General features: G+C 38.4%; 1 protein-coding gene across 1 annotated transcript in view; it reads left to right on the top strand.

Annotated features, from left to right (window-relative positions):
• Positions 1 to 22,889, top strand: part of PPP3CA (protein phosphatase 3 catalytic subunit alpha) — a 303,762-nt gene that overhangs the window by 133,212 nt on the left and 147,661 nt on the right. The window contains exon 2 of the mRNA XM_060115458.1: positions 16,038 to 16,238. Within this exon, the coding sequence (XP_059971441.1) occupies positions 16,038 to 16,238 (201 nt within the window). The remainder of the gene's footprint in view (positions 1 to 16,037; positions 16,239 to 22,889) is intronic.

The following is a 22,889-nucleotide window of genomic DNA, read 5'->3' as shown; positions in this document are numbered from 1 at the left end:
TAGAAAAATAATTGGGAGTTGAGGCATGATTGATCCCCTGCTAGATAGTCACCAGACATAACAGCATGTTCAAATCTGTAAGAAAACTTGCCATAAATAAGTCCATTTAACCATGTTTAACAGATGTTCCAGAGCTTTTTTTCTCCTCCAGAGATGCTTTATTTTATAAAACACCTATTATCTAAGAACTGTCTTTGATAAATGCTGCTATTTATGTAAAATCTGGTATTCTTAGAAGGCCCAGTAGTCTCTGGAGTTCTTATGTGAATTGCTCTTCTGAACCTTCCACTAAAGTCACATTAAACTCATAGTAAGAATTTCATACATGCCCATGATGATGAATTCAGTTCTTGATTAGACACCCCTCTTGGGGCCATATTTAATGTCAATTGGCAAGATAAGTTTCTCTCTGCTAGACCCCAAATATGATAGAAACACTTACATGATACTTGGGTTTTTGTTTTTTTTTGTTTTTTTTTTAGGTATAAATAAGCCAAGTGTAAATGAGAGTTTTCAGGTGATACAACAAAATGCTGGCATATGAAACTACAGAAATCCTGTGGGAATTCAGTGAAGCACAATAATAACAAATAATAAAAAAATACTTAAATTTGAGTTCATACTTCCCACTAAGTATTGCACTAAGCACTTTTGCAAGTATGGTCTCATTTAATCCTTTTAAATGCCTCTTGGTTATGTAAATATCTCCATGTTACAGGTGAGGAAACTCTGGTTTCTCAAGGATTTCTTAAGGATCCATAGCCGTTTAAGCCAGAATGTGAAGATAGGTGATTAGGTACTTCAGAACTCACCACTGCTACACTTAGTGTCATTTAGAGCTCAGATTCTGCTCCATATGGCTGAAAATTGTCAATGGCAGCTGCACTAACTAGTCTTTTTAAGGAGTAAAGGTTGGGGAGGCACATTTCTTAGCAAAATCACAGGCTGGACTGAGAGGCAGCCCACAGTCATTGATGGAAAACTTTTGAGTTTTGGATAGGATCCAAGCTCAATGCTCATATGTGGAAACACTGGAGGTATAAATAAGCCAAGTGTAAATGAGAGTTTTACTTCTTGATCAACCCATCAAAAACCAAATTACAGCTAAGGCCTTGTACCTTTCATAAACTGAATACTGAACTAGCTGTTCCTTATACTATTTTGGTCTCTTTCAAGTTGGGAACAATTAGATAAGAAGATAGCAGAGCCAAATTAAGATGTTCAAGGAGCAGACTGCACATTCAGGATAAATATTATTGGGTTTAGAGAATTATGTGATGAGATGTGAATCGTATATCAGTAAATCATTGGAAAGTTTTTTTTTTTTTGGATTGCTTGCCATGTCCATTCTGGGTAGGGAATAATGAACTCAAAAAGAAAGAGCATGGTTCAGGGAATCCAGAGAACTAGGTATGACTTCAGGCTTTGCCTTTAATTATCTTTGGATTATTGGATAAATCACCTCTTACCTATAGAGGCATGGTAGCAAGGATTAAAAGCACAACTCTAGAGTCGGGGGTCCTCATAGGAGCCCTGGTGTCTCCTAGTTATTTGCTATGTGAACTTGGTAAAGTCATTTAATTTCTTTGTGCCTTGAATTCTTGCATATGAAAAGTAGATTAGCAGTATCCACATCTTAGGATTTTTATGAAGTTAACACATGCAGTATAAAGTGTTCAGAAGGGTGTCTAGGATATAGGACGTGCTATGTGTTAACGATTATTTTATTATTGTTTTAATTATTATTATTATCACTACTACTCTTATTCTCTTTAAGACTCAGTTTCTTCAACTAGAAAATTAAGGGGTGAAATTCATGAATTTAAGATCATAATTTCAGATTCGTACACAGTTATTGAATTTAGCATAAAAGTCTTCTAATGATTTGTGAGGAGTCTTATGAGTACAAAAGTATGAAAATTAATACAAACAGCAAGTGCTGTGTGTTTTTAGGGCAAAAAAAATAAACACAAAGCAAACACAAAGTAAAAAGACAAAGCAAAGCCCTGTGTTTGGCAATTGAAGGACATGTTATTAAGTGTTTGATTCTCAAGGATGTGGAGGTTTAGATGGAAAGCAGGCTTTGCATCTTTGCAGAAGTTGTGACATTTGAACGGGGACAATTAGGAAGTTACATGCTTAAGTAGGTAAGCAAGGCATTTGTTAATCATAAGGACTAATTAGGAACTATTTGCTATCCAGTAATGTTCCACGCACTTTACAAATATTAGTTTATTTAATCCTCAAGAAACTAAATAACTCACCCAACATCATACAGTTGGTGAAGTTGGGATGTAAACCCAGGCAGTTTGGCTTCTGAGTTTGTGCTTTTAGCCCCTTTGCCTTACTATCTCTGAAAGGCTTGAAGAAAGGTATAAGGTTACATGGAATACTTAGAATATGTATTGTGTAATTGGGTATGGCCAAACTATAGGGTTTGAGGGTAAGATGTATTAAGGGTTGGTAACTGGAGAATTAAAGAAATAGTCTGATCATTATCTTCATAATCTAGATAAGAATGTATTGAGGAATTAAACTAGAATGGTCACCATAGTAATGGTGAGAAAGCCATGTTAGAGAAGATCTTAGCCTCTTGGGGTCAGGGATCCTTTTGAGAATCTGTTAAATTGTGGGCCTTCTTTCCAGAAATGTGTGCAACATATGACATTGCTACAGAATTTCAACAGTTTCACAAACCCTTTAATTTATTTGATGCTTTACGCAGCTTGGTTTTCCTCCCTTGTAATAATTGTATATTTTCATAAGTCTACAGTTTGTTTTTACTTTGTGTTTGTTTTGTTTTCTATGTTTTCTTTCAGTAGTCATACTTTTTAATATTTTACTTTCCTTTTTTAAAATAAATTTATTTATTTATTTATTTATTTTTGGCTGCGTTGGGTCTTCGTTGCTGTGCGCAGATGTTCTCTAGTTGCGGTGAGTGGGGGCTACTCTTTGTTGTGGTGCGCGGGCTTCTCATTGTGGTGGCTTCTCTTGTTGCGGAGCACGGGTTTAGGGTGCGCGGGCTTCAGTAGTTGTGGCTCTCTGGCTCTAGAGCACAGGCTCAGTAGTTGTGGTGCACGGGCTTATTTACTCTGAAGCATGTGGGATCTTCCCGGACCAGGGCTCGAACCCGTCTCCCCTACACTGGCAGGCAGACTCTTAACCACCAGGCCACCAGGGAAGCCCTAATATTTCACTTTCTTCAGATACCTGCTCTTTGGTTACTAATTTTTACAAAATTATAATTTTGGCAAGTTCTTGATCAACTTTAATCAACTTTATGTCCTTGCTGTATGAATATATGTAAATAAATAATTGCAGTGAAATTTCCTTACTTTGTTGCTTGAGTACAAAAGTGTTAGTAGACCTTTTGGCCAGTAGATAGTCTCTACTTATCCATATCATTCTGTGTTAATTCACAAATAGTTTGTTATTTGAATAACTGTATCTTGGATGGGAACATTATTTGCATTAAAAAAAAAAAAAAAGATCAGTCCTATTTGCAAAATGCAACTGAAGTGGCCTCTTGTGGAGAGCCAGATCCAAGATTCTGCCTTTGCTCCTAGGACCCTTTTTTGTCTCTTGAGCGTGGAAACCCTTAGGGTGATTAAGAGTCTAGAGGTAAGGGAGTCAGAAGAGGATGGGTGACTGATTATCATTTGTTTTGTTTATCATTTGGTGTGAGAGTAATAATTGGGTCCCCCTTGACTATGTGGGGAGTAAACATTGCCAATACCTATGGGAAATTGCTCTAGTAAAATTCACATGCTATTTAGGATTTGATTTTTTAAAAAAATACAATCTAACTTGGCAGTTTGGTGAGCTGAACTCAAGCTTATCTTTCTGAAGTGATGAAAATCAATTCTTTTCTTTCTTTCTCCTTTTCCTTTAATTTCCCCTGAACTTTTACTCCACTTGGAGTAAAGTTAAAGTCTCCATTTCAAAAGTATAAATTATTTCTTTGTACAAATGTACAAAAATCATGATGTTATTAACCAGTTAGTTTAGAGGAAGAATGTTATCAGAAAAACAACTTTAGAGGTTCTATATTTTCTCAGACTTCAAGCTTATGAAGGAAAGTTGCTTTTATTTAGTTTGCATTTATGTAATAGATAAAATCTTTATGACATTTTTCTTTCTTCAGTACTTAATGTATGTACCCTATATATCATTTAAAAAATACACCTGATATATAGAGTATTAGCAAATCAAAGACTATTTTGAGTTTCATTATGAATGACTAAACGCACATTTTTGGGAATGAAGACCATTTATATTTCTAAAAATAATTGACAATATACATAAACCTTCATGTATATACTCTGATTAGGGAAGGAGACATTTCACTGAAGGTGAAGTTATCACATAACTGAGACATGTATCTCTTTTAAACACTAAATTATTGAAAATTCTATTTAATGAAAGTGTATCAAAATTGTATTATACCTTTTCCACTTTGTAACAGTGTATTGTCCAGTAATCTGGAATAAGATGCTTATGAAGTGTGGAATGTGTACCATTATGAACACCATGGATATGCCCTGATATCCTCTAGGGCTGTTGTGAAATATGGAACTCTACACAGGAATGCTTAGTTATGCCTGGCCAGCATCCTTTTCTATTTAGTATTCTGAGAATGCCTCCATTCCTTTCCTATGGAGTAATGGGCACAGATTTTCTGGTGAGTGTTCTCACTCCAGCTCAATTTTTGATTACCTCTGGGTGTGTATTTGAACTGTTGTTGGTGAAGATGATGAGAACCAGAGCTCTGAATAAGTGGAACATTATCGTGAATCAAGGGATTTAAAGAGCACACACACAACTCCATTGTTAAAGTAATGTACACTCTTTCACCATCTGATTTGTATTTGTGTGGATATATCCTTTATCTTACATTTGTATTAATCTGTTAGTTATATATTTAATCATGATTATTTTTTGAGTGGGGATTTAAGGCAAGGGAAGATTTTAAATGATGTAGTAATAAAAAAAAACACTGTTTCTAAATGAGCCTGCCAGTTGTGAATTCGGCACATGTAACTTTAAGAAAAGCATTCACAGTGTTGCCTAAATGATTCACCATCATGCCCAAATGAGTATCTTGAACTTGGGTAGTGAAAAATTTATGGGACTGAAGCTTTTAAGATGTTTTAGGGAACCATAACCCAAAGTCATATATCATGGGAATTATGTTACTCTGTTTGTCATTCTGTATGTGCTTAGAATGAGTTAGATAACCTAGTTTCTAGCTATTCTGGACTGCTACATTTTACAATACATTTTTCATTTGTGTCTACAAATAAGATTTGAATTCATTCTGACTGGTAGTGATAGTTTGTCAAACAGATACTAAAAAGAGGGGAAAGAAAGTCCTGAGCTACTTCTGACCCTTAGGAATGCTGAGAAAGTGTTAGTTTATTAAGTCTCAGATATTTCAAGTTTAACAGTTAAAACAAAGTCTTTTTCTTACTGAAGCATACTTCAGTAAATACATATTAATAGCATTCTTATAAACTAGAAAATGTTCTTTTTAAAGGAAATATTTGAATGTCTTTCTGAAGTTCCAGAGAATAGTGCTTTATAAGCTTAAAAGCACCAAAATACTGTTGTACTGATATGGTATTGTCTTTATTGTTGTTGGGTTAATTTTACATCACAGATAACAACAAAATTTTATATATGATCCTGTAATCACATGTGGCATTAAAACATTCAGTACTTCAAACTTTTTGTAGTGATTGTTTCCCCTTCCCTTTTCAGTTTTCTCTGCTGCTCACTTTTGACCATGTCTGTATGTTTCATCTTGGGATGAAACATACATCAGACAGACTTGGTCTCTTTCCTGTAATGAGAACTTTAAAGACACATTTACTAAATGCAGTTTTCAGTTTGAGTTATTTTGGCCATTGACTGTTCTTTTTATAATTACATACATACTTTTAGATCTGAACAAAGCCATTTTTTTCTATTCTCTCTTCTTAAACTACAGATCTTCCTCGACTTATGATAGGGTTATTTCCCAATAAACCCATCCTAAGTCAAAAATATCATAAGTTGAAAATTCATTTAGTACATACCTCTAACCTACCAAATATCATAGGCTAGTCTAGCCTACCTTAAACGTGCTCAGAACACTTACATTAGTCAACATTGGGCAAAATCACCCAACACAAAGCCTATTTTTATAATAAAGTGTTGAGTATCTCACATAATTTATTGAATACTGCACTGAAAGTGAAAAACAGAGTGGTTGTAAGTGTATCATTATTGCTTGGCTAACTGGGAGCTGTGGATCAAAAAGAGTAGTATACTGCAGATCCCTAGCCTTGGGAGAGATCAAAATTCAAAGTTAGAAGTACAGTTTCTACTGAATGCATATCTTTGGTTATCATGGTAAAGTTGAAAAATTGAAAAATTGTAAGTTGAACCATTATAAATTGGGGACCATCTGTACTTCTAGTACCACAGAAACTTTACCCCCTATCTGAGTGAACAAGGAGAAAAAAAAAGTTCATTCATTTTTGCATTCACTCAAAAACATATTGATTGAATATCAAATGCCAGGGTACTGGACTTGAGCCTTTGGTGGCACTCGATTGTTAATCTTTCTACTTATTATTAGAATTATTCTGATGTTTTTCAAATAGTTGTGATTAATTGACTCATTTAAAGAGTGAAATTTGGTGTTGCCTGTCAATTTGCAATTGACATTATAATCCCAGCAACCTGTTTCCTTAGTTCTTTGAGAATTTTCTTTATGCACAAAATATGCGCTGTTTACGAGTGGAAAATCTTTCTTAAGAGTGTTTCTTTATGGAGGAAGGGAATGCAGTCGGTTGCAGCTTTATTATGATATCAGACATTTTCCATTTCATAGGCTGAGAAATGCATATGTGTTTTAAAATCAGAATTGACAAGGACATTTTAAGGATAAATGAAACATATGAAAATGAAGTTTGAGAGGGTACATTTGTGGGTGGTATTCACTAAAGCATTCCAGTTTTTAAATAGATGTGTGAAGATTATGATTCGTGGGGTACATATTTGAGGTGCTGAGAATTGGGACCTCCTGTATGCTTCTGCATTATTCACAGGAGTGGGTCGTTCTTAGAAATGGGAGACCAGAGAGAGTGGATGAGAGCAGGTCTCTGGTCATCAGGGTGAAGCAACCAGTGTAAGCATTACTAGAACATGAGGAGGCCCAGAGGTCCTGATGCTTCATGATTGAGCCCACGCGGAGTAGGGAGCACGGAGCAAGGGCAGGGGCAGTTAAATGCAAGCCTGGGAATTTAGCTCCTGCCCTTGGCTCTCTGGAGGGTGACTCTGAGGCAGGGTATTTCAATCTTTGCTTCACTGTGGCACACAGATATAAGGCTCTATGCCAAATTCATTATTTTTTTTTAAGCAATCACCCTTTATATGCAAAAGTGGTAACATCCTTAAATTGCCACTTAGGATTTACATCATTCAATATCATTTGGGTCATAGGTTTGCCATTTCATCAAGATCTTTCAAAGAAGAGAGAGTCTGTTCATTTAAAAAAACTATTCTGACGCCTGTAGGTGTTTCAACCACAGGGGATGGGGACCGAGGGCGGGCACGTGGGCATAGAAAATGTGTGCATCTCCAGCTGAATGATGAACTTGAAAGGAAAGAATTGTGTGTGGGCATAGATTGATTTTTTTCATATTAACTTACAAGTTTTGGATTGAAGACTAAGAAGGCACACATTATACTTTGCAGGTTTGCTATTTTAAATACACAGATTTATATTTATTAATGAATTTCTAATCAAATAGTTCAATTCAGGTAAAGTCCTTCCTTATATTTCATGTCTTAGGCCATGGAGTGGAGGAATTCTGAATGATAAAGTGTGTTTCCAGTTAAATAAAGTTTTAGAATCTCTGGATACTCTTCATTCCTAAGGGATGATTATCGTGTTCATAGGGACCTGCTTGCTTGGGAGATAAATTCAACTTGTCTTAAAGTATCTTGTTTGTTGCTTGATTTTTATCTCCTCCTGTGACATATGTCTCCAGAGAAGAAGAAAATGTTCAAGGCAAAAAATAAATAAGTAAAAAGCCCTCTATGTAAATGGATCCAAGTGAGTGGAATTTTATGCATTACTGTAAATTTACTATTCCAGAGATTACTATAAATACCATTTGCTGAAAATACTGCTGTAATCATTTTATCTAGTTCCAAGATCCAGTATAGCTGGAGTACATACTGCGGTAAATGTTATCTCTGTCTTTATTTAAAACTGAACAAAACAGAACAAAACACACGATAGAGTAGACCCTTATTAAACAACACATCTTCAATTACATATTAAGACATTTAAAAATATATAATTTAATTTACATATCTAAGTTAAAACCTTTAATATTTAATTTAAATTCTTGGTTTAATCTAAACATTCGATATCATGTATCAAAACCAGTAAATGTAATTTTGCTTTTATCTTGTACATGTATAAAATAATTTGTGATTGGCCTGACCCGCATGTTAGTCACAGGACTTGTGCATAGAACTTTTTAATTTTCACTGAAAAATCAGATTTTATTTAAGCCTCACAGTAATTCTGAAATATTTTGAAACTTAAGACTTTTGTTAAATAATCTTTCATGTTGAGTCATTATTACATAATTCATTATGTAAGCCACTTGCAGTTTTTCTGGTAATTAAATGAACTAAGCAAAATATCAGAACTTCAAAGGAGTTTTGTGATAGAACAACCCAAGACTTCATGTGGAGAGAGTTGTGGGCTATGTCCTTGAGTCCTTAGCCTCAAGACTGAGGGTAGCGGCCAGAAAATAAGAAAAGCTGTACATGGAAAGGAGAGGGGGGTAGCTGTACATCAAGAAACATACTTACTTGAAAATTATTTTGAAACAGACAATAAAAAGAAGCTCTGATTGTACTGTTAAGGTACTCATTTTCACTAATTAATTATTAATCCTTTGTTGTTGGAACAATATTTATTTTCATTAATTTGTGTCTGACCTTAAAGAATTGCTTTAGCACATTTCAGATTTAGATTCAAAAATTACTGTGTATAATATATGTTCTGTAAGTCATAGGAAAAAAATTGCTTATTTTAATAAATGTTTCAAGTACTGTAGTGCTCTTTTATTAACACTTTGGGGATGTTACATAAAATACCACTGTGCTATATTTGCACGTAAACATTCAGGAAAACCAGATGGGGTATTCAGTTTGCTAGTGAAATGATCAGTACACATACTGTGTCTAATAATTGAATACATTTTAAAGCTCAGGATCTGTCTGGTTGTATTCAGAGAGGGTGGGTAAAGAGGTCTCTGCTAAGGATGAATAAAGTCATGATAGCAGTAGGGGGAAAAAAGAAAAAAAACACCAGCAAATTAATGAATTGAAGTTATAGTTGTAGACCTACTGTGAAGAATTTTTTTAGCTTAAGTGGGACCGGATGTTTCTGTTTACAAGATTAATGTTTCTGTTTACAAAATTAATATTCAACTGCACTTGAGGTGGGCAAGCATATTTTAATTTGACAGGCATTAATATCTATAATGAAAGCCAGGGGCTTTCAAACAAGCAAGTGATGAGTATCCACAGGAGTAGCATAAGTAGGACTCTAATAAATACCTTTCTACAGTTTTTCTTAGAGGCTAGCTGTGGTTAATTTTTAAGCTATCTTTGCCACACAACATGTTTTGTATATCTTTGCATATAGACATTCTGTGCATGGATAAACATGTATCCCCATACTGATAGTTTTTTTAAACCCAGAAGAATATAAGTCAAACCTAATTTCTCTGTGTTAGAACCCAAAGAAAATTTAGTGAAAAGTCACTAGTATTTCCTTTTATGTACCCCATCACTCTGTTCAGAAGTAGGATCAGATTCCACATATTTTAATTACTGATGATGGAGGTACTTATGTATATTGTAGCTGGAATATTGTACCTTACAATTAGCATATTCTATTTTCATTACTTACCTTCAAGACAGAGCCTCATCTTTCTGAGTCATCTAAAAAATTAGATATTTATTATATACTTTAGACAAAAGAAATGGGTGACAGCATCTAAGAGTTTCTAGGAACCCAGGCATAACTTTAAGGTAGATAAAGACACTTTTTTTTCTTACTGCTTATATTGTCTGTCATTTTCTTTAAATTTTGCCCTTAGGTGTTGTGGTTAAACAGTTTCTCACCTATCCCAAGCAAAAACTCATAATTTTACCACATGGTAAGTTCTTCAGAGTCTGGCTCTGCTTGTTTTTGTTTTCTTTTGCTCACTTCTCCCGAGCCCTTATCACTGCCTAGCATGGAATACAACACATAGTAGGTGTTAAAGGTGCTTGACAACCAATCAATTGATTGATTGCTATGGTTTGATTAGAATAAGTTTGTGACATATACAGATGTCCAGAAGGAAATCGATGGAGGGCCAATCTGTGGAGGCCAGGCCAGAATGTGTTTTGTGTCTGACACGTGGTATCCTTAAGCTATTCTCTTAACATGTGTTGACATAAGTATCTTAGCCCTGTGCAGACAGTAGCCACATGAAATATGGGACAAGTGTTGTTCTTGGACGCATTCTGATTACAGAGAGGGATGAAATAAACGTGTCTGGACTTGCAGAGGCATTGCACCTGCTGTGGATGATTGACATTGTGGAGCATGTTTGGGGGGGAGAATTAAACTGCCTCGTGTTGTGTATGTCTTTACTTGATGATATAGATAGGTCAGTGAATCTCAGTCTGGACTTTCACATTAGTATACTCTGGATTTCTTTAAAAAACCTGCCACTGTCCTGGCCCTACCCTAGACAAGTTAAATCAGAATCTCTAGAGGTTGGGCCTGGGCATCATTCATTTTAAAAAGCAATTCCAACGTGCAACTGGTTTTGAAATAGTTTGAGGTTTTGTAGGAACCAAAGCTGAAAGAGAAGAAAGATTAAGGAGTATAATTTCCACTCACCCTGTTCTCATTTACTTGTTGAGAAAGATACATCACGGTTCAATAATAATGTAGTATAAGCCATTTATGCAGTTTTAAATATTCTAGTCATGGAATTAAGAAGAGGAAAGAGGAATAGTTTGAATTAATTTTAATAGTACATTTTATTTAGCCCAATATATCTTATTATTAAAACATGTAATCAATATAAGAATGTTAGTGAGACATATACAATCTTTTTTCCCCCTTGTATCAAGTGTTCTAAGTCCAGGGAATCCTGTAGCTTTGCAGCACGGCTTGGTTTGGACTGGCCACTTTCCAAGTGCTCAGCCGCCCTCTTGTGTGGCCAGTCAGCCTCATATCGGACAGATCTGGAGGGTAAAGTGCTGGAAGAGAGACCAGGAGACCTGAAGGTAGTGTTGGTTTTGTCATCAACTAATCCTGTGACCTTGGACAATTCACTTATCCTCTCTCTTGACTTCAGTTCCTTTTTGTTTACTGTGAGGGGGTCAGCAGTCAGTCTAAATTGGGAGTTTTATAATTTTACTCCAAAGAGCCCCAGGATTTCGTGAGCACACCTTAACTGCCGTCATACGGAAGAAGAGAAACAAGCAATCTGCTTTAGGCTCTTCTTTCTTTTGGATATACTTGCATTTCTGGATGTCATTTTGTTTGAGGAAAGAAACAAAAAAATTTTTTTAAACCAAACCAACGTTTGAAAAATCACTCGGTTGAATGTTTTCTTAAGTCTGTGGTTCTCTCTTGTCAGCATTTATTCCAGGAAGAGGTCAGGCAGCAGGTATCCTGCTTTTCCTTCCAGTGAAGGTATCACCATGACAGTGACTCTTGAATATTTCCTATCAAGTAGTAGGAATTCCTTCAATAGTGGCTACAGTGGCTCAGAGTTGAGAAATAGAAAGCTCAGATACCGAGGTCTACCCCAGAGTGATACAGTTCACTTATGGCTACTGAGGCAGCTCGTGGTTGTCTAAAACCGACCTCTAGCCCAAATCTCAGGGGACCCCTGACTCTGAGGTGTGGTCCCCATAGTCAGCCAGAACCCAGAGCTAGGAATACCTTGGCTGCAAGGCTTTTCTGACTTGGAATGTATTTCTCTACTGGTGAATGCCTGATTGACACTAATGTCAATAATTGTTATACAGATGCCAATATTGGATGCCCATGGCTTTGGTTCCTAGACTTTCAACCTTCCTCCCTATCACATAGATGAACTCTCTGGTAGCATCAACAAATAGAAAAGAAACAATATCATTTCCAACCTGTTCTTTGGAAATCAGTCTTTGCCAGATTTCCACAGTCAATGACATGGGAATACAATCCTAGTCCAGTGTGTTGTTTGCCTTTAAAGACTTCTTTGGTGGTTTGTGGCAGGAGTCAGTCAAGGACTTACATGTCCCAGATTTTAGCTACTTTGCTGTTTTATTTGACAACAATAGCAAAAAAGACACCGAGTGGGAATAGTGAAGTGGAGAAAGCTGAGAAGGTTTCTATCTATTTTTAGGATGCTTCTAAGAAGTCTTCTATAATATCATCTTCTTTACTTAACAGGCAATTATGAGAAAATTGTTTTAGAAAGAATCAGCCCGAATATCAGCAGTTATTTCAGAATTTTTATTAGCATGCACAAGCTTAATTCTTCCAGTCTTGGCCTGCTCATGTATAAATGGAAGCAACTTGTCATACTCAAAGCAAAAGAGGGAAGGGGAAATCCCATTTTGCTATAGCAAGTGTAGCCACTTATACAGTGAGTTAATGAAAGAAATGTTTTCTAAGCACGTTAGACTCTTTGGTCCAAGTAGTTTTCGCTCAATATTTGGCGCAGGTCTGCATGTAGGACTCTAGGTGAACAGAGAAAGCAAATAAGTGTGACCTTTGTAAGGCTGGTGTTTTCTTTATGAAGCCAAAAAGTGTACAAATACAAATATTAGCCCATGCTTAGTTTTGTCCCAGAAAACTTCTCTCTGGCTGACTGCATCTCTCCGTTTGCTCTTTGGCATCGTTGCTACCCATCTTGGTTCCCTGCAGGCCTTGCCATCTGTTTAATTGGTAAAGGGGCCCATCTTATCAGTGTCCCTATCATCCACTTGGAAATAGAGCCCTTCGATTGGCCTTTCTCCTCTTTTTTCTTGCTTCAGTTTATTTGGAACCAGCCCCAATATCTCAGTGCCAGGTGGCTTTACCTTAGCCAGTTACCTTAGGATTAGCAATTACTGGAAGGTAAGAGATCTGCAGCAAAGGGTGGGAGCATCTGTTATTGCAGTGATCTTGGCCTTGGAGAGAGTCTAGGACTTGGAGAAAGTCTAATTCATGAAGGTGATGCCCTCCCTGGGGTGCTCTCCTTTTGCCTCTCATCTTCTTAAATGCTTCAGCTCTTTCAGGTTTAACCCTTTGATCTGTCGGAAGTTTAATAAGGCCGGCTAGGGGCTTCCTTGGTGGCGCAGTGGTTGAGAGTCCGCCTGCCGATGCAGGGGACACGGGTTCGTGCCCCGGTCCGGGAAGATCCCACATGCCGCGGAGCGGCTGGGCCCGTGAGCCATGGCCTCTGAGCCTGTGCGTCCGGAGCCTGTGCTTCGCAACGGGAGAGGCCACAACAGTGAGAGGCCCGCGTACCGCAAAGAAAAAAAAAAGGCCAGCTAGTGTGTGTGTGGCAGAGATCCACTGCCTGACAATAAATCAGCCTCCTTCCCTTCTGTGTTCTATGATTCTTGCCTGACAGTTTTGCAGAGTCACTTAAACCTTGACAGTTGTCCTAGTCACACTTTAGGAACTCACTTGGAAAAAAAAAATCAGCTCATTGCCTAACCCCAAGTGTCCTTTTGAAGTTTCCCCCTTTCCACCCCCATCCTGTCTCTGGGGAATTTTGAGGAGTTGCCAGGTAAGATATTTTCTACTTTCAAACCAAACATAAAGACCCAGGTAAAGAAATGTGGCCATGGAAATGTTTCCGTGTTTTCTTAACAAGCGTGTATGTTAGTCAGGCAAGAAAAAGGGAGGAGGGCAAAGAAACAGAATGAACAAAATAGAGCCCAAGTGCCAGAAGTCTAATGACTTCGTTGCCTCTTTTTTCTCCTCCTTGTTTAATTCTTGAACTTTCTTTTTCTTTCATTTTACACTATGCTTTGGTGTTAATGCATTTTGTCTCTTATTTTACCTCTTGCTTTTGTATTACATATCTATTCTACTATAAGCCACTCCAAATAATTTTTGAAAATAAAAGTGTGGTCTTTATAAGAAATACTGCTCGGGATTCATTAGAATTTCAATTCTAGAAAGTGATTTACTCATCACTTTTTAATTATTAAGCACTGTCTTAAGTACTTTCTGGGAAGTAGTGTGGTGTAGCTATTAACACAAGTATTCCGGCATCAGAGTGCCAGGGTTGACGCTCAGCAGGTGTACATATAAATCACTAGGTGATTATCTTGGGCAAGGTGCTTAATATTTTTGAGTCTCAAGTTTCTCTCCCACAGTAATGTTATAGGGACTAGATAAGTTTATATATAAACTTTATTGTGTCTGACTTTATTACCCAAACAATGCCTGGCATAAAATAAACACTCTATTAATGATAGCTACTACTAGCACTATTTACTTTAGTTATTATAACAATCCTCAGGTAGATATAATCCCCACTTTCCGGGTGAGGTAACTGAAGCCAAAGGTTATTTAGCTTGCCCAAGGTCATATAGCTGGTGAGTGCTCAGAGCTAAGGTTTGTACCCAGGTTCATCTGACCATGAAAGCCTCATGCATGTCCATTGAGTCTGCCCTGCCACTTCATTTTGGAGGCATAGTTAAATAGATATGCTTGGATTGTTAGGAAAATCAAGCTTGCATCCATCAGTACATGTTCATTTCCTGACTTTTAAGTAGTTGTCATTTCTCTTGGACAACAAGTCTGTGCTATTAGATTGCACAAAATTTCTTGGCATAGGTCTACCATAAATCTTGCTTCTTTGAGAGACGCTTTCAGGAGGTAAGAGGGCTAGGTTTAATCCGTAACATCAAGTGTTTTACCTAAGAGAAGTGCTTCATATGGAGATGTTCTTATGCATATGACATAATGCACGTGGCAGATGAAAGTTACATGAAACAGTGTTTGTGCTTCTTCCAGGTATTTCTAATAGATCTGAGTTATCCAGTAAATGAACCCTCATGTAAAATGGAGAAATAATGATTTTCCCTCACTGAAGGGGCTGACTGGCCATTTATCAGAAACTTAACCTTTATAATACCATCTCTGACCGTGGCCCTTTGGACGTCCTGGCACACTGTAGGAGTTTAGTGAATATCCTCTAGCTGAATGAGTGAATGAATGTATTTAGAGATGTGAAGAATGGCAGGAGCCACAAGAGACCTTCTCACTGTTAAGAAGGCATGGGGGCACGGGTGGAAGAGAGAATGGTTGGCTCTAAGTCTGAGCAACAAACGGAATTTGTCGTTATATCATACTCCTAAATACCTGTGTCTCCTGATGTCATACTGTCCTCTCACTGTTCAAGAGATTCCCTGATTTTCTGTTCAATATTCAGTGTGTTTTCGCCCTCAGATTCCTGCTTTCTCCTTATACTGTGAGTCAGTCGGTCAGTTTACTCAGAGATGTAACTCCCATTGAAGGGCAAATCTGGTCTGAAAGGTCTTTTCCCCTTCCTCTAATCCCAGTAGAGGAGTCTGCTTTTGAGTGAAGAAATGTCTTCACCTGAGTCAAAATTAGAAGGATGGATGTATAGGAACTCTTTGCTTTTGCTGAATTGATTATTGCCTAACAGAATCAAATCTCTCTTCTTTTTTGTTATTCACTCAGTCAGGATCTTCTAGATGCATGAGATAGGCACTGGATGAAGAAGAAATGTAAATTTCCTTTCAGCAGTCACATCACATCTAGAATCATAGGAAGAAGGCAGTCTTTAATTCTTGATAGCCCTTGATCATATTTTAATGGGGGGACTTTTTAAATACTCCAGTAGGTGGTTAGTGATAGGGATAAATATTTGGTGGTTATTATCAAATCTTAAATCTTTGGTTGTTGAGTTTTGACTAATGTAACAATTTGACTTCTTCGCTTTCAGCTGTCCCGTTTCCTCCAAGTCACCGGCTTACGGCAAAAGAAGTGTTTGATAACGATGGGAAACCTCGTGTGGATATCTTAAAGGCACATCTCATGAAGGAGGGCAGGCTGGAAGAGAGCGTTGCATTGAGAATAATCACAGAGGGAGCTTCAATTCTTCGACAGGAAAAAAATTTGCTGGATATTGATGCACCAGTCACAGGTAAGTCCTGAGGATGGAGACGGTCCACTTGGACCCACACTTTGTCGTTTTTAACATCAAATCAAAAGTCTTAGATACCGATGAGTCTTCACCTTCTTCATCTTACTCTTTTCCTGCCAAATCTGTACATTAGGAACAAAAGATTTAATACATATGTAACAGTATTTTTATTTTCATGTACTAAATATCTGTGTGATGTGATACCCTAAAAAGTGGTGTGCAGCTTAGAGATGATGAAGATATTCTGAAGTAATACCTTAACTAAGAAGTGATATTTGGTCAGTAGAACACTGTCACGAAGAACACAAGATAGTCATTGGGAAAGATCAGACAAAGCATAGGAAGACTTCCAAAGTAGTTAAGTGGCTAAGTTAATGCAGTGGCTCTCAGAGTGTCATCCCAGACTGGCATCACCATCATCACCACCTGGAAACCTGCTGAACTGTACCTTCTCAGCTCCCACCCCAGAACTACTGAATCAGTTCTCTGGGGTGAAGCCCAGGGATCTGTTTTATCAAGTCCTCTAGGTGACTGTGACAAACATTAAAGTTTGAGAACCATTGAACTTCAGGAAGAAGACAAAATTTCTCTCCTTCCTATAGCATTTTATGCCTAGAAAATATGTCTTTACTTTTTGAGAGTTTTTGTTCTGTTACTTCTTTTTTTTTTTTTTCTTTTTGCGGTATGCGGGCCTCTCACTGTTGTGGCCTCTCCCGTTGCGGAGCACAGGCTCCGGATGCGCAGGCCCAGCGGCCATGGCTCACGGGCCCTGCCGCTCCGCGGCATATGGGATCCTCCCAGACCGGGGCACGAACCCGTATCCCCTGCATCGGCAGGCGGACTCTCAACCACTGCGCCACCAGGGAGGCCCTGTTCTGTTACTTCTTAAGGGCAGATATGTATTTTGGGTAAGTGGAAATTCACTTAGACCATAAAAATTAAATCTTGCCAAAAAGTTTTGTGTGGTATAGAGGGTCAAATAGTAGAGGCTCTTCATCTACACTTTGTGAAATTTGCTAAACTTGCACGTTTGTATTTCTAGAGAATCTAAAAAAAACATGTATTTTCTCCTTAGTTATTATCATTCTGGCAAAGGGAAGAAGTTTGACATAGAATATTTCCTTTTCAAAATAAAGAGGACATTTAAGATATTTCATATATACTACTGATTGCTTCTTTCTTCCAAACCTTCATGGACTTATAATATTATTGGCCTTCTAATATATATATATATATTTTTTTTTTTTGCCGTACGCGGGCCTCTCACTGTTGTGGCCTCTCCCGTTGCGGAGCACAGGCTCCGGATGCGCAGGCTCAGCGGCCATGGCTCACGGGCCCAGCCGCTCCGCGGCATATGGGATCCTCCCAGACCGGGGCACAAACCCGTATCCCTTGCATCGGCAGGCGGACTCTCAACCACTGCGCCACCAGGGAGGCCCCTAATATATTTTTGAAGGTGACTGGTAAGAGCAAGATAAGCACTCTTGAATATCAGACTAGACCTTCCTTGATCAAAATGCCTCTAATGACTCCTCTGCCAGAGACATTGACATTTACATTTTGTTTTGGGTTGGCAATGCTGTGTTTCTTATTTGTAATTCAGAAGAATAATGAATGTGTTTGGGGCCAGGCAGCAGGAGAAATTGGTTCCAGTGGTAAGTCAGTGTTGGACCAGTGGTGAAAAATGAAGCTACATACTTACCCTGTGTGTATCACTATGAACCCTGTTTTCCACGTGTTAAAATGCAGTCATGCAGTATTATCTTTGACTTACAGACACTGTGGAAATATGAGAACAAAACAAATGTGAACATGCTTTACACTCTTTGATACTAAAATGTGAAAAATTTTTAATATCTAAGTAGTAGCTTGGAATCTACTGGAAAAGAAACTACTTTAAAAAATTGACTGTAAATTCCACCTATAAATAAATGGTAAAATAGTAGCTTTAAATGATATCTGTATCATTAAGTTTTTTTGATTTTGGTAAGAACGAATGGCTTGATATTTTACTATGATATCATAATATGACATTATGAAATGCTAAATATGGTATATTATGATATTTTCTCTACTTCACATGATAATGTGTGATTTCCAATGAACAATTCATGTTAAACTCACTAATGAGCCCAGTAGGTATTAATGGAGGTGATAATTATAACAAAAAGGAAACACGTAAAATAGACATTTAAGGGATGTATTTCCTGGGATACCAGCTCTTCTGTTTGATGAGGCTCTGTCCTGAAAGAACACATAGGGAGGTTTCTGGAAAAGTCAGATTCATGATGTTTTATCCCTGAACCTTTCTGGGGTCCACTGACTAATAGCCCTCATATTCAGCAGAGGTTGCACCTTGTTCTTTCTAGTGAGATTCCAGCTGACAGTTTGGCACATTTCCCAATATAGATATGAAGAGACTTTAGAAATCAGGACTCAATTATGTATAACTTTCCCTGGGGGAGAAAGAAAAAAAAATCCTTCTAGATGGTGACAGAAGTAGCTATGGAGACATCACGGAATATGTAGCACAGCATATGTAGTGTTTATATTTCTTAATGAAGGCAGGATTCTAAGGAACCTCCAGTAGATTCCATTGCAGTGATCTCTTTCTCCCTTTTCTGGGAATATAAAGATATGTAATATAAGTGGCGGGGGGAATTTATTTGAACATTTCCATTAAAAGGGAAAAAAAAAACTCTTTTGCATATGATTCACCAGAAAGCTAAATCCATAGCTTCATATTCTAACCCATGAACTTTCCAAGCTGAAGCACGGAGGACTGCAAAATAAAAGCAGGGTACGCTAATCCGAGAAAATGGCTATCTCTTTGTATTTCAAGATACTTCTTATAATTTATTGATAACATTTTATGATATATGATTGTGTTCTGAGATTTGATTTTATTTGGACAGCTGAACCAGCAATGTAATATTTATTTTTAAATGTAGAATATTTGTTATTTGGATAACTGAATCGGTAAAGTGAATCAATGAAGTCAATATTATATTGACACTACTCTATGCAATAAAAGGCATAGTTTACACTTCCAAATCTTAAGGGTAGAGTATTCTTTATGTAGTTCAGAATTCCACACTTAAGAAAAATGGAGAACTTAAACAGTTTAAAAGAGAAAGCAGAAAGGAGGAAGATGTAGAAGAGGAGGGGGAGGAGAAGGAAAATAGTAGAGCTGCAAATGAGAACCTGTGAAAAAAGAGTGAGGGGAAAGAAGCAAGGACTTCTAATGTAGGGAGAAAAAACCTGACGCCTGAAACCATATGGTGGTTTTCAAGTGGTATTAGAAATAGTCTGTCACCTACATAGGTCAGATTCCTAAAAATGTAAGGTGAGCCATCAGGGTAGAAACTGACGATTAGCTTCTTGTGGGCAATTCAGCTTTAAGTATAGCCTGATATGTAAACTCACAAAATGAAACAAATGGCAACTATTTTATAATCATGCACAAAAGCCACTCCCCAGCTTTCCCTCTTCTTTTCTTCCCTCCTACTTTTTATTAATAAAAGTGATTCACACTCAAATGTTTAGAGAGGAGTTATGCTAACCTCTGTGTCATGGTTTGCTCCTATTTAAAGAAAAATCTAGGAATTAGTGTCCTGGTTATTTGAAATCTGGGCATTATTGCATTCCTTTAGCATTTCTTTAATGTTTAAATTTACAAAGCTGCTCAATTTCCTTCCTCCCTCCCCTTCAAGTGTTTTGTTTTTTTTTTTTTTTTGCGGTACGCGGGCCTCTCACTATTGTGGCCTCTCCCGTTGCGGAGCACAGGCTCCAGACGTGCAGGCTCAGCCGCCATGGCTCACGGGCCCAGCCGCTCTGCGGCATGTGAGATCCTCCTGGACCGGGGCACGAACCCGTGTCCCCTGCGTCGGCAGGTGGACTCTCAACCACTGCCCCACCAGGGAAGCCCTCAAGTGTTTTTAAAGTAGTAAAAAAAAAAAAAGGTTTATGTTCAGTTAGGATTTTTTTCCCTTAAAATTCTGTACTTTTGATTTTGGAGAAGAAGGACCAGGAAACTGCCTGGTCCCAATGCTCCCTCCATGTATCCCGCTGGGGAAGGTGATAAAGCACTATGTACCTTACCCTCCTGGAGCATGGATTTAGATAAGCCAGTAACCATCTCTGTGGGAGTAGAGGTGAGGATTAGTTATGGGTCCCTAATCAAAACAAGGGAGGTATGAGTCAGATTCTGCTCTTTTCTCTCAGCAAACTTGCCTGATTAGAATGATGGCTGTTTTAGACATTTAACTTGAAGAATGTGTTTCTATATTGGAGGCATTTTGTGAAGGAAAGTACTTTCCCTCTTTTTGACTCTTTTTTGAAAGTTGAGTTAAATTTATCGTTGTTTCCTTGCAGACATACAAATGGAACATTAAAAAATGTGGCCAAGGGCCTCCCTGGTGGCGCAGTGGTTGGGAGTCCGCCTGCCGATGCAGGGGATACGGGTTCGTGCCCCGATCTGGGAGGATCCCATATGCCGCGGAGCGGCTGGGCCCGTGAGCCATGGCCACTGGGCCTGCGCATCCGGAGCCTGTGCTCCGCAACGGGAGAGGCCATAACAGTGAGAGGCCCGCATACCGCAAAAAGAAAAAAAAAAAAAAATGTGGCCAAATATCTGTGTAGCAACCTGCTATGGACTGCATGTTTGTGTCTCCCCAGTAATCATATGTTGAAGCCCAAACCCCCAATGTGATGTTATTTGGAGGTGGGGGTCTTTGGGAAATAATTAGATTTAGATGAGTCCTGAGGGTGGACCCGTTATGATGGGATTAGTGCCCTGATAAGAAGATGAGATGAGAGAGCCCTCTCTCTTTACGTGGGGATACAGCAGGAAGATGGCCATTTGCAAACCAGGAACAGAACCCTAACCAACACTGAATATGCCAGCACCTTGATCTTGGACTTCCCATCCTCCAGAACTGTGAGAAATAAGTGTTTGTTGTTTAAGCTACCCAGTCTAAGGTATTTTGTGAACTAAGGTGAACTAAGGTACAAGTCATTTGGGAATTCAATTTACCAAACATTTGCCTGGTACAGGTGGTGTGTGTTATACACAGGTGAATAAGACCTGGTCTGTGCTCTCCCAGGGGTCAGCATATAACAAGAAAACTGAGACATATTTGCCGAAAGATATGTGCATCAAACTGTTGATTAAATGAAAGGATATGACCTAGATTTATTCAAGCAAATTTAGAAATATCCAACTGGATAGAGCTAACTTAAAACCAAAAAGTTTTCCTCTTTTCTAAATGGCTAAGGTTTCCCTGACAGTGTCCATTGATTATTATATTACATCTTTGAGCTAAAAAAAAAAACCTGTTAAATAGCTCAGATCCTATCTGTCCTGGATATGGATTGAGAACTCTTTCAGAAGGCTAGGAACTGTGGATGGTTGAAACAGATGGGGCATAGTCCTTGAGTAGAATACCCAAGGTCTATTTGGGGAGTCAGATACAGAAATAGATAATTACTGTAAAATTTGTTAAGAACCGTAATGAAGGTGCCTATAAACTAGTGTGGGAACTCAGAACAAGGAATGCAGGAAAGCCAAGAAAGTCTTGACAGATTACATGGTACTTGAACTGGAGCATGTGTGATAGGTGAAATTTTACTATGTGAAAAAGCTAGCAAAGGTTATTCTGGGCAGAGACAACAGCATATGAAAGGCACTGATATTTTTTGTAAAGTGGGAAGGCATGACCTTGGAGATTTGCTGCGGGAAGACAAGGTATCGGAAGGGTGTGAGGGGTAGGGGTGGGGGGTGAGACTGAGGTTAGACGGTCAGGGTCGGATATTAGTCTCTTGTAAGCAGCACTTAAACATTTGGTTACTGTTCTGTAGGCACTGGGAGTAGAGAGGGTCTTGGAGCGGGGGAGTTACACAGTCAAGTTTGTGGCTAGAATAGCATCCTGGATGAGATGAGTAGAGTGAGCAGGGAGGAGCTCTCGCGAGAGGGGCTGATCAGGAACCTTTCATACTCGTTCAGTATGCCCCGAGTATGCCTTGTGCCCTGGCAATGATTTTGGCAGGCTAGGAGAATTGGATCCGATTTTGATTACAGGGCCCTTCAAGAATGATGATTGACATTGATCTTAAAATGTCTGATTAGCTTGTGCATAATCAATATCCATTAAAGACTTCTTGAATATGGTAGGATGATTTATGCAGGGATCCAATTTATTACATTTCTCTTTCAGGTTCTCATAGTTTCCTGTTTTCCCTTTGACTTAGCAGAGAACATTTCCCTCATTTATAAAGCAGACGCCGACCAGGAGCTTGGGTCTTTGAAGAGAATGATTTAGAACTCATTTTCTGCTCCCTGGACCGAGGGGATAGGCCAGTCTCAGCTGGGCAAACTGCTAATCTCTTCAGTTCGTCTGTTTCCTGCAGGGGGGGATTTGTCCCTAGGGCAGCAAAGGATTCCCTCAGTGGCTGTGCCTACCATTTAGCATGTCAGGCAGTTGCCAGGAGAACCCTTTGGCTTTGTTCCTGGATGTGAGAGTGAACTAGTGGCCAAGTTTAAGGTCATGGCATTCCTTCCCTTACAGCAGCTGACGTCAATTAGGAGAATTCCCCAGGCCTTTACTCTGGGGAGAGTTAAGTGGGGTAAGAATCCAGTGTCTTTTGAGAACT

This window comes from Mesoplodon densirostris, chromosome 1 (genome assembly GCF_025265405.1).
Source record: "Mesoplodon densirostris isolate mMesDen1 chromosome 1, mMesDen1 primary haplotype, whole genome shotgun sequence".
Classification (NCBI taxonomy): domain Eukaryota; kingdom Metazoa; phylum Chordata; class Mammalia; order Artiodactyla; family Ziphiidae; genus Mesoplodon; species Mesoplodon densirostris.
Note: the sequence above shows the minus strand (reverse complement) of the source record. Positions and strands in the feature narration are given on the sequence as shown.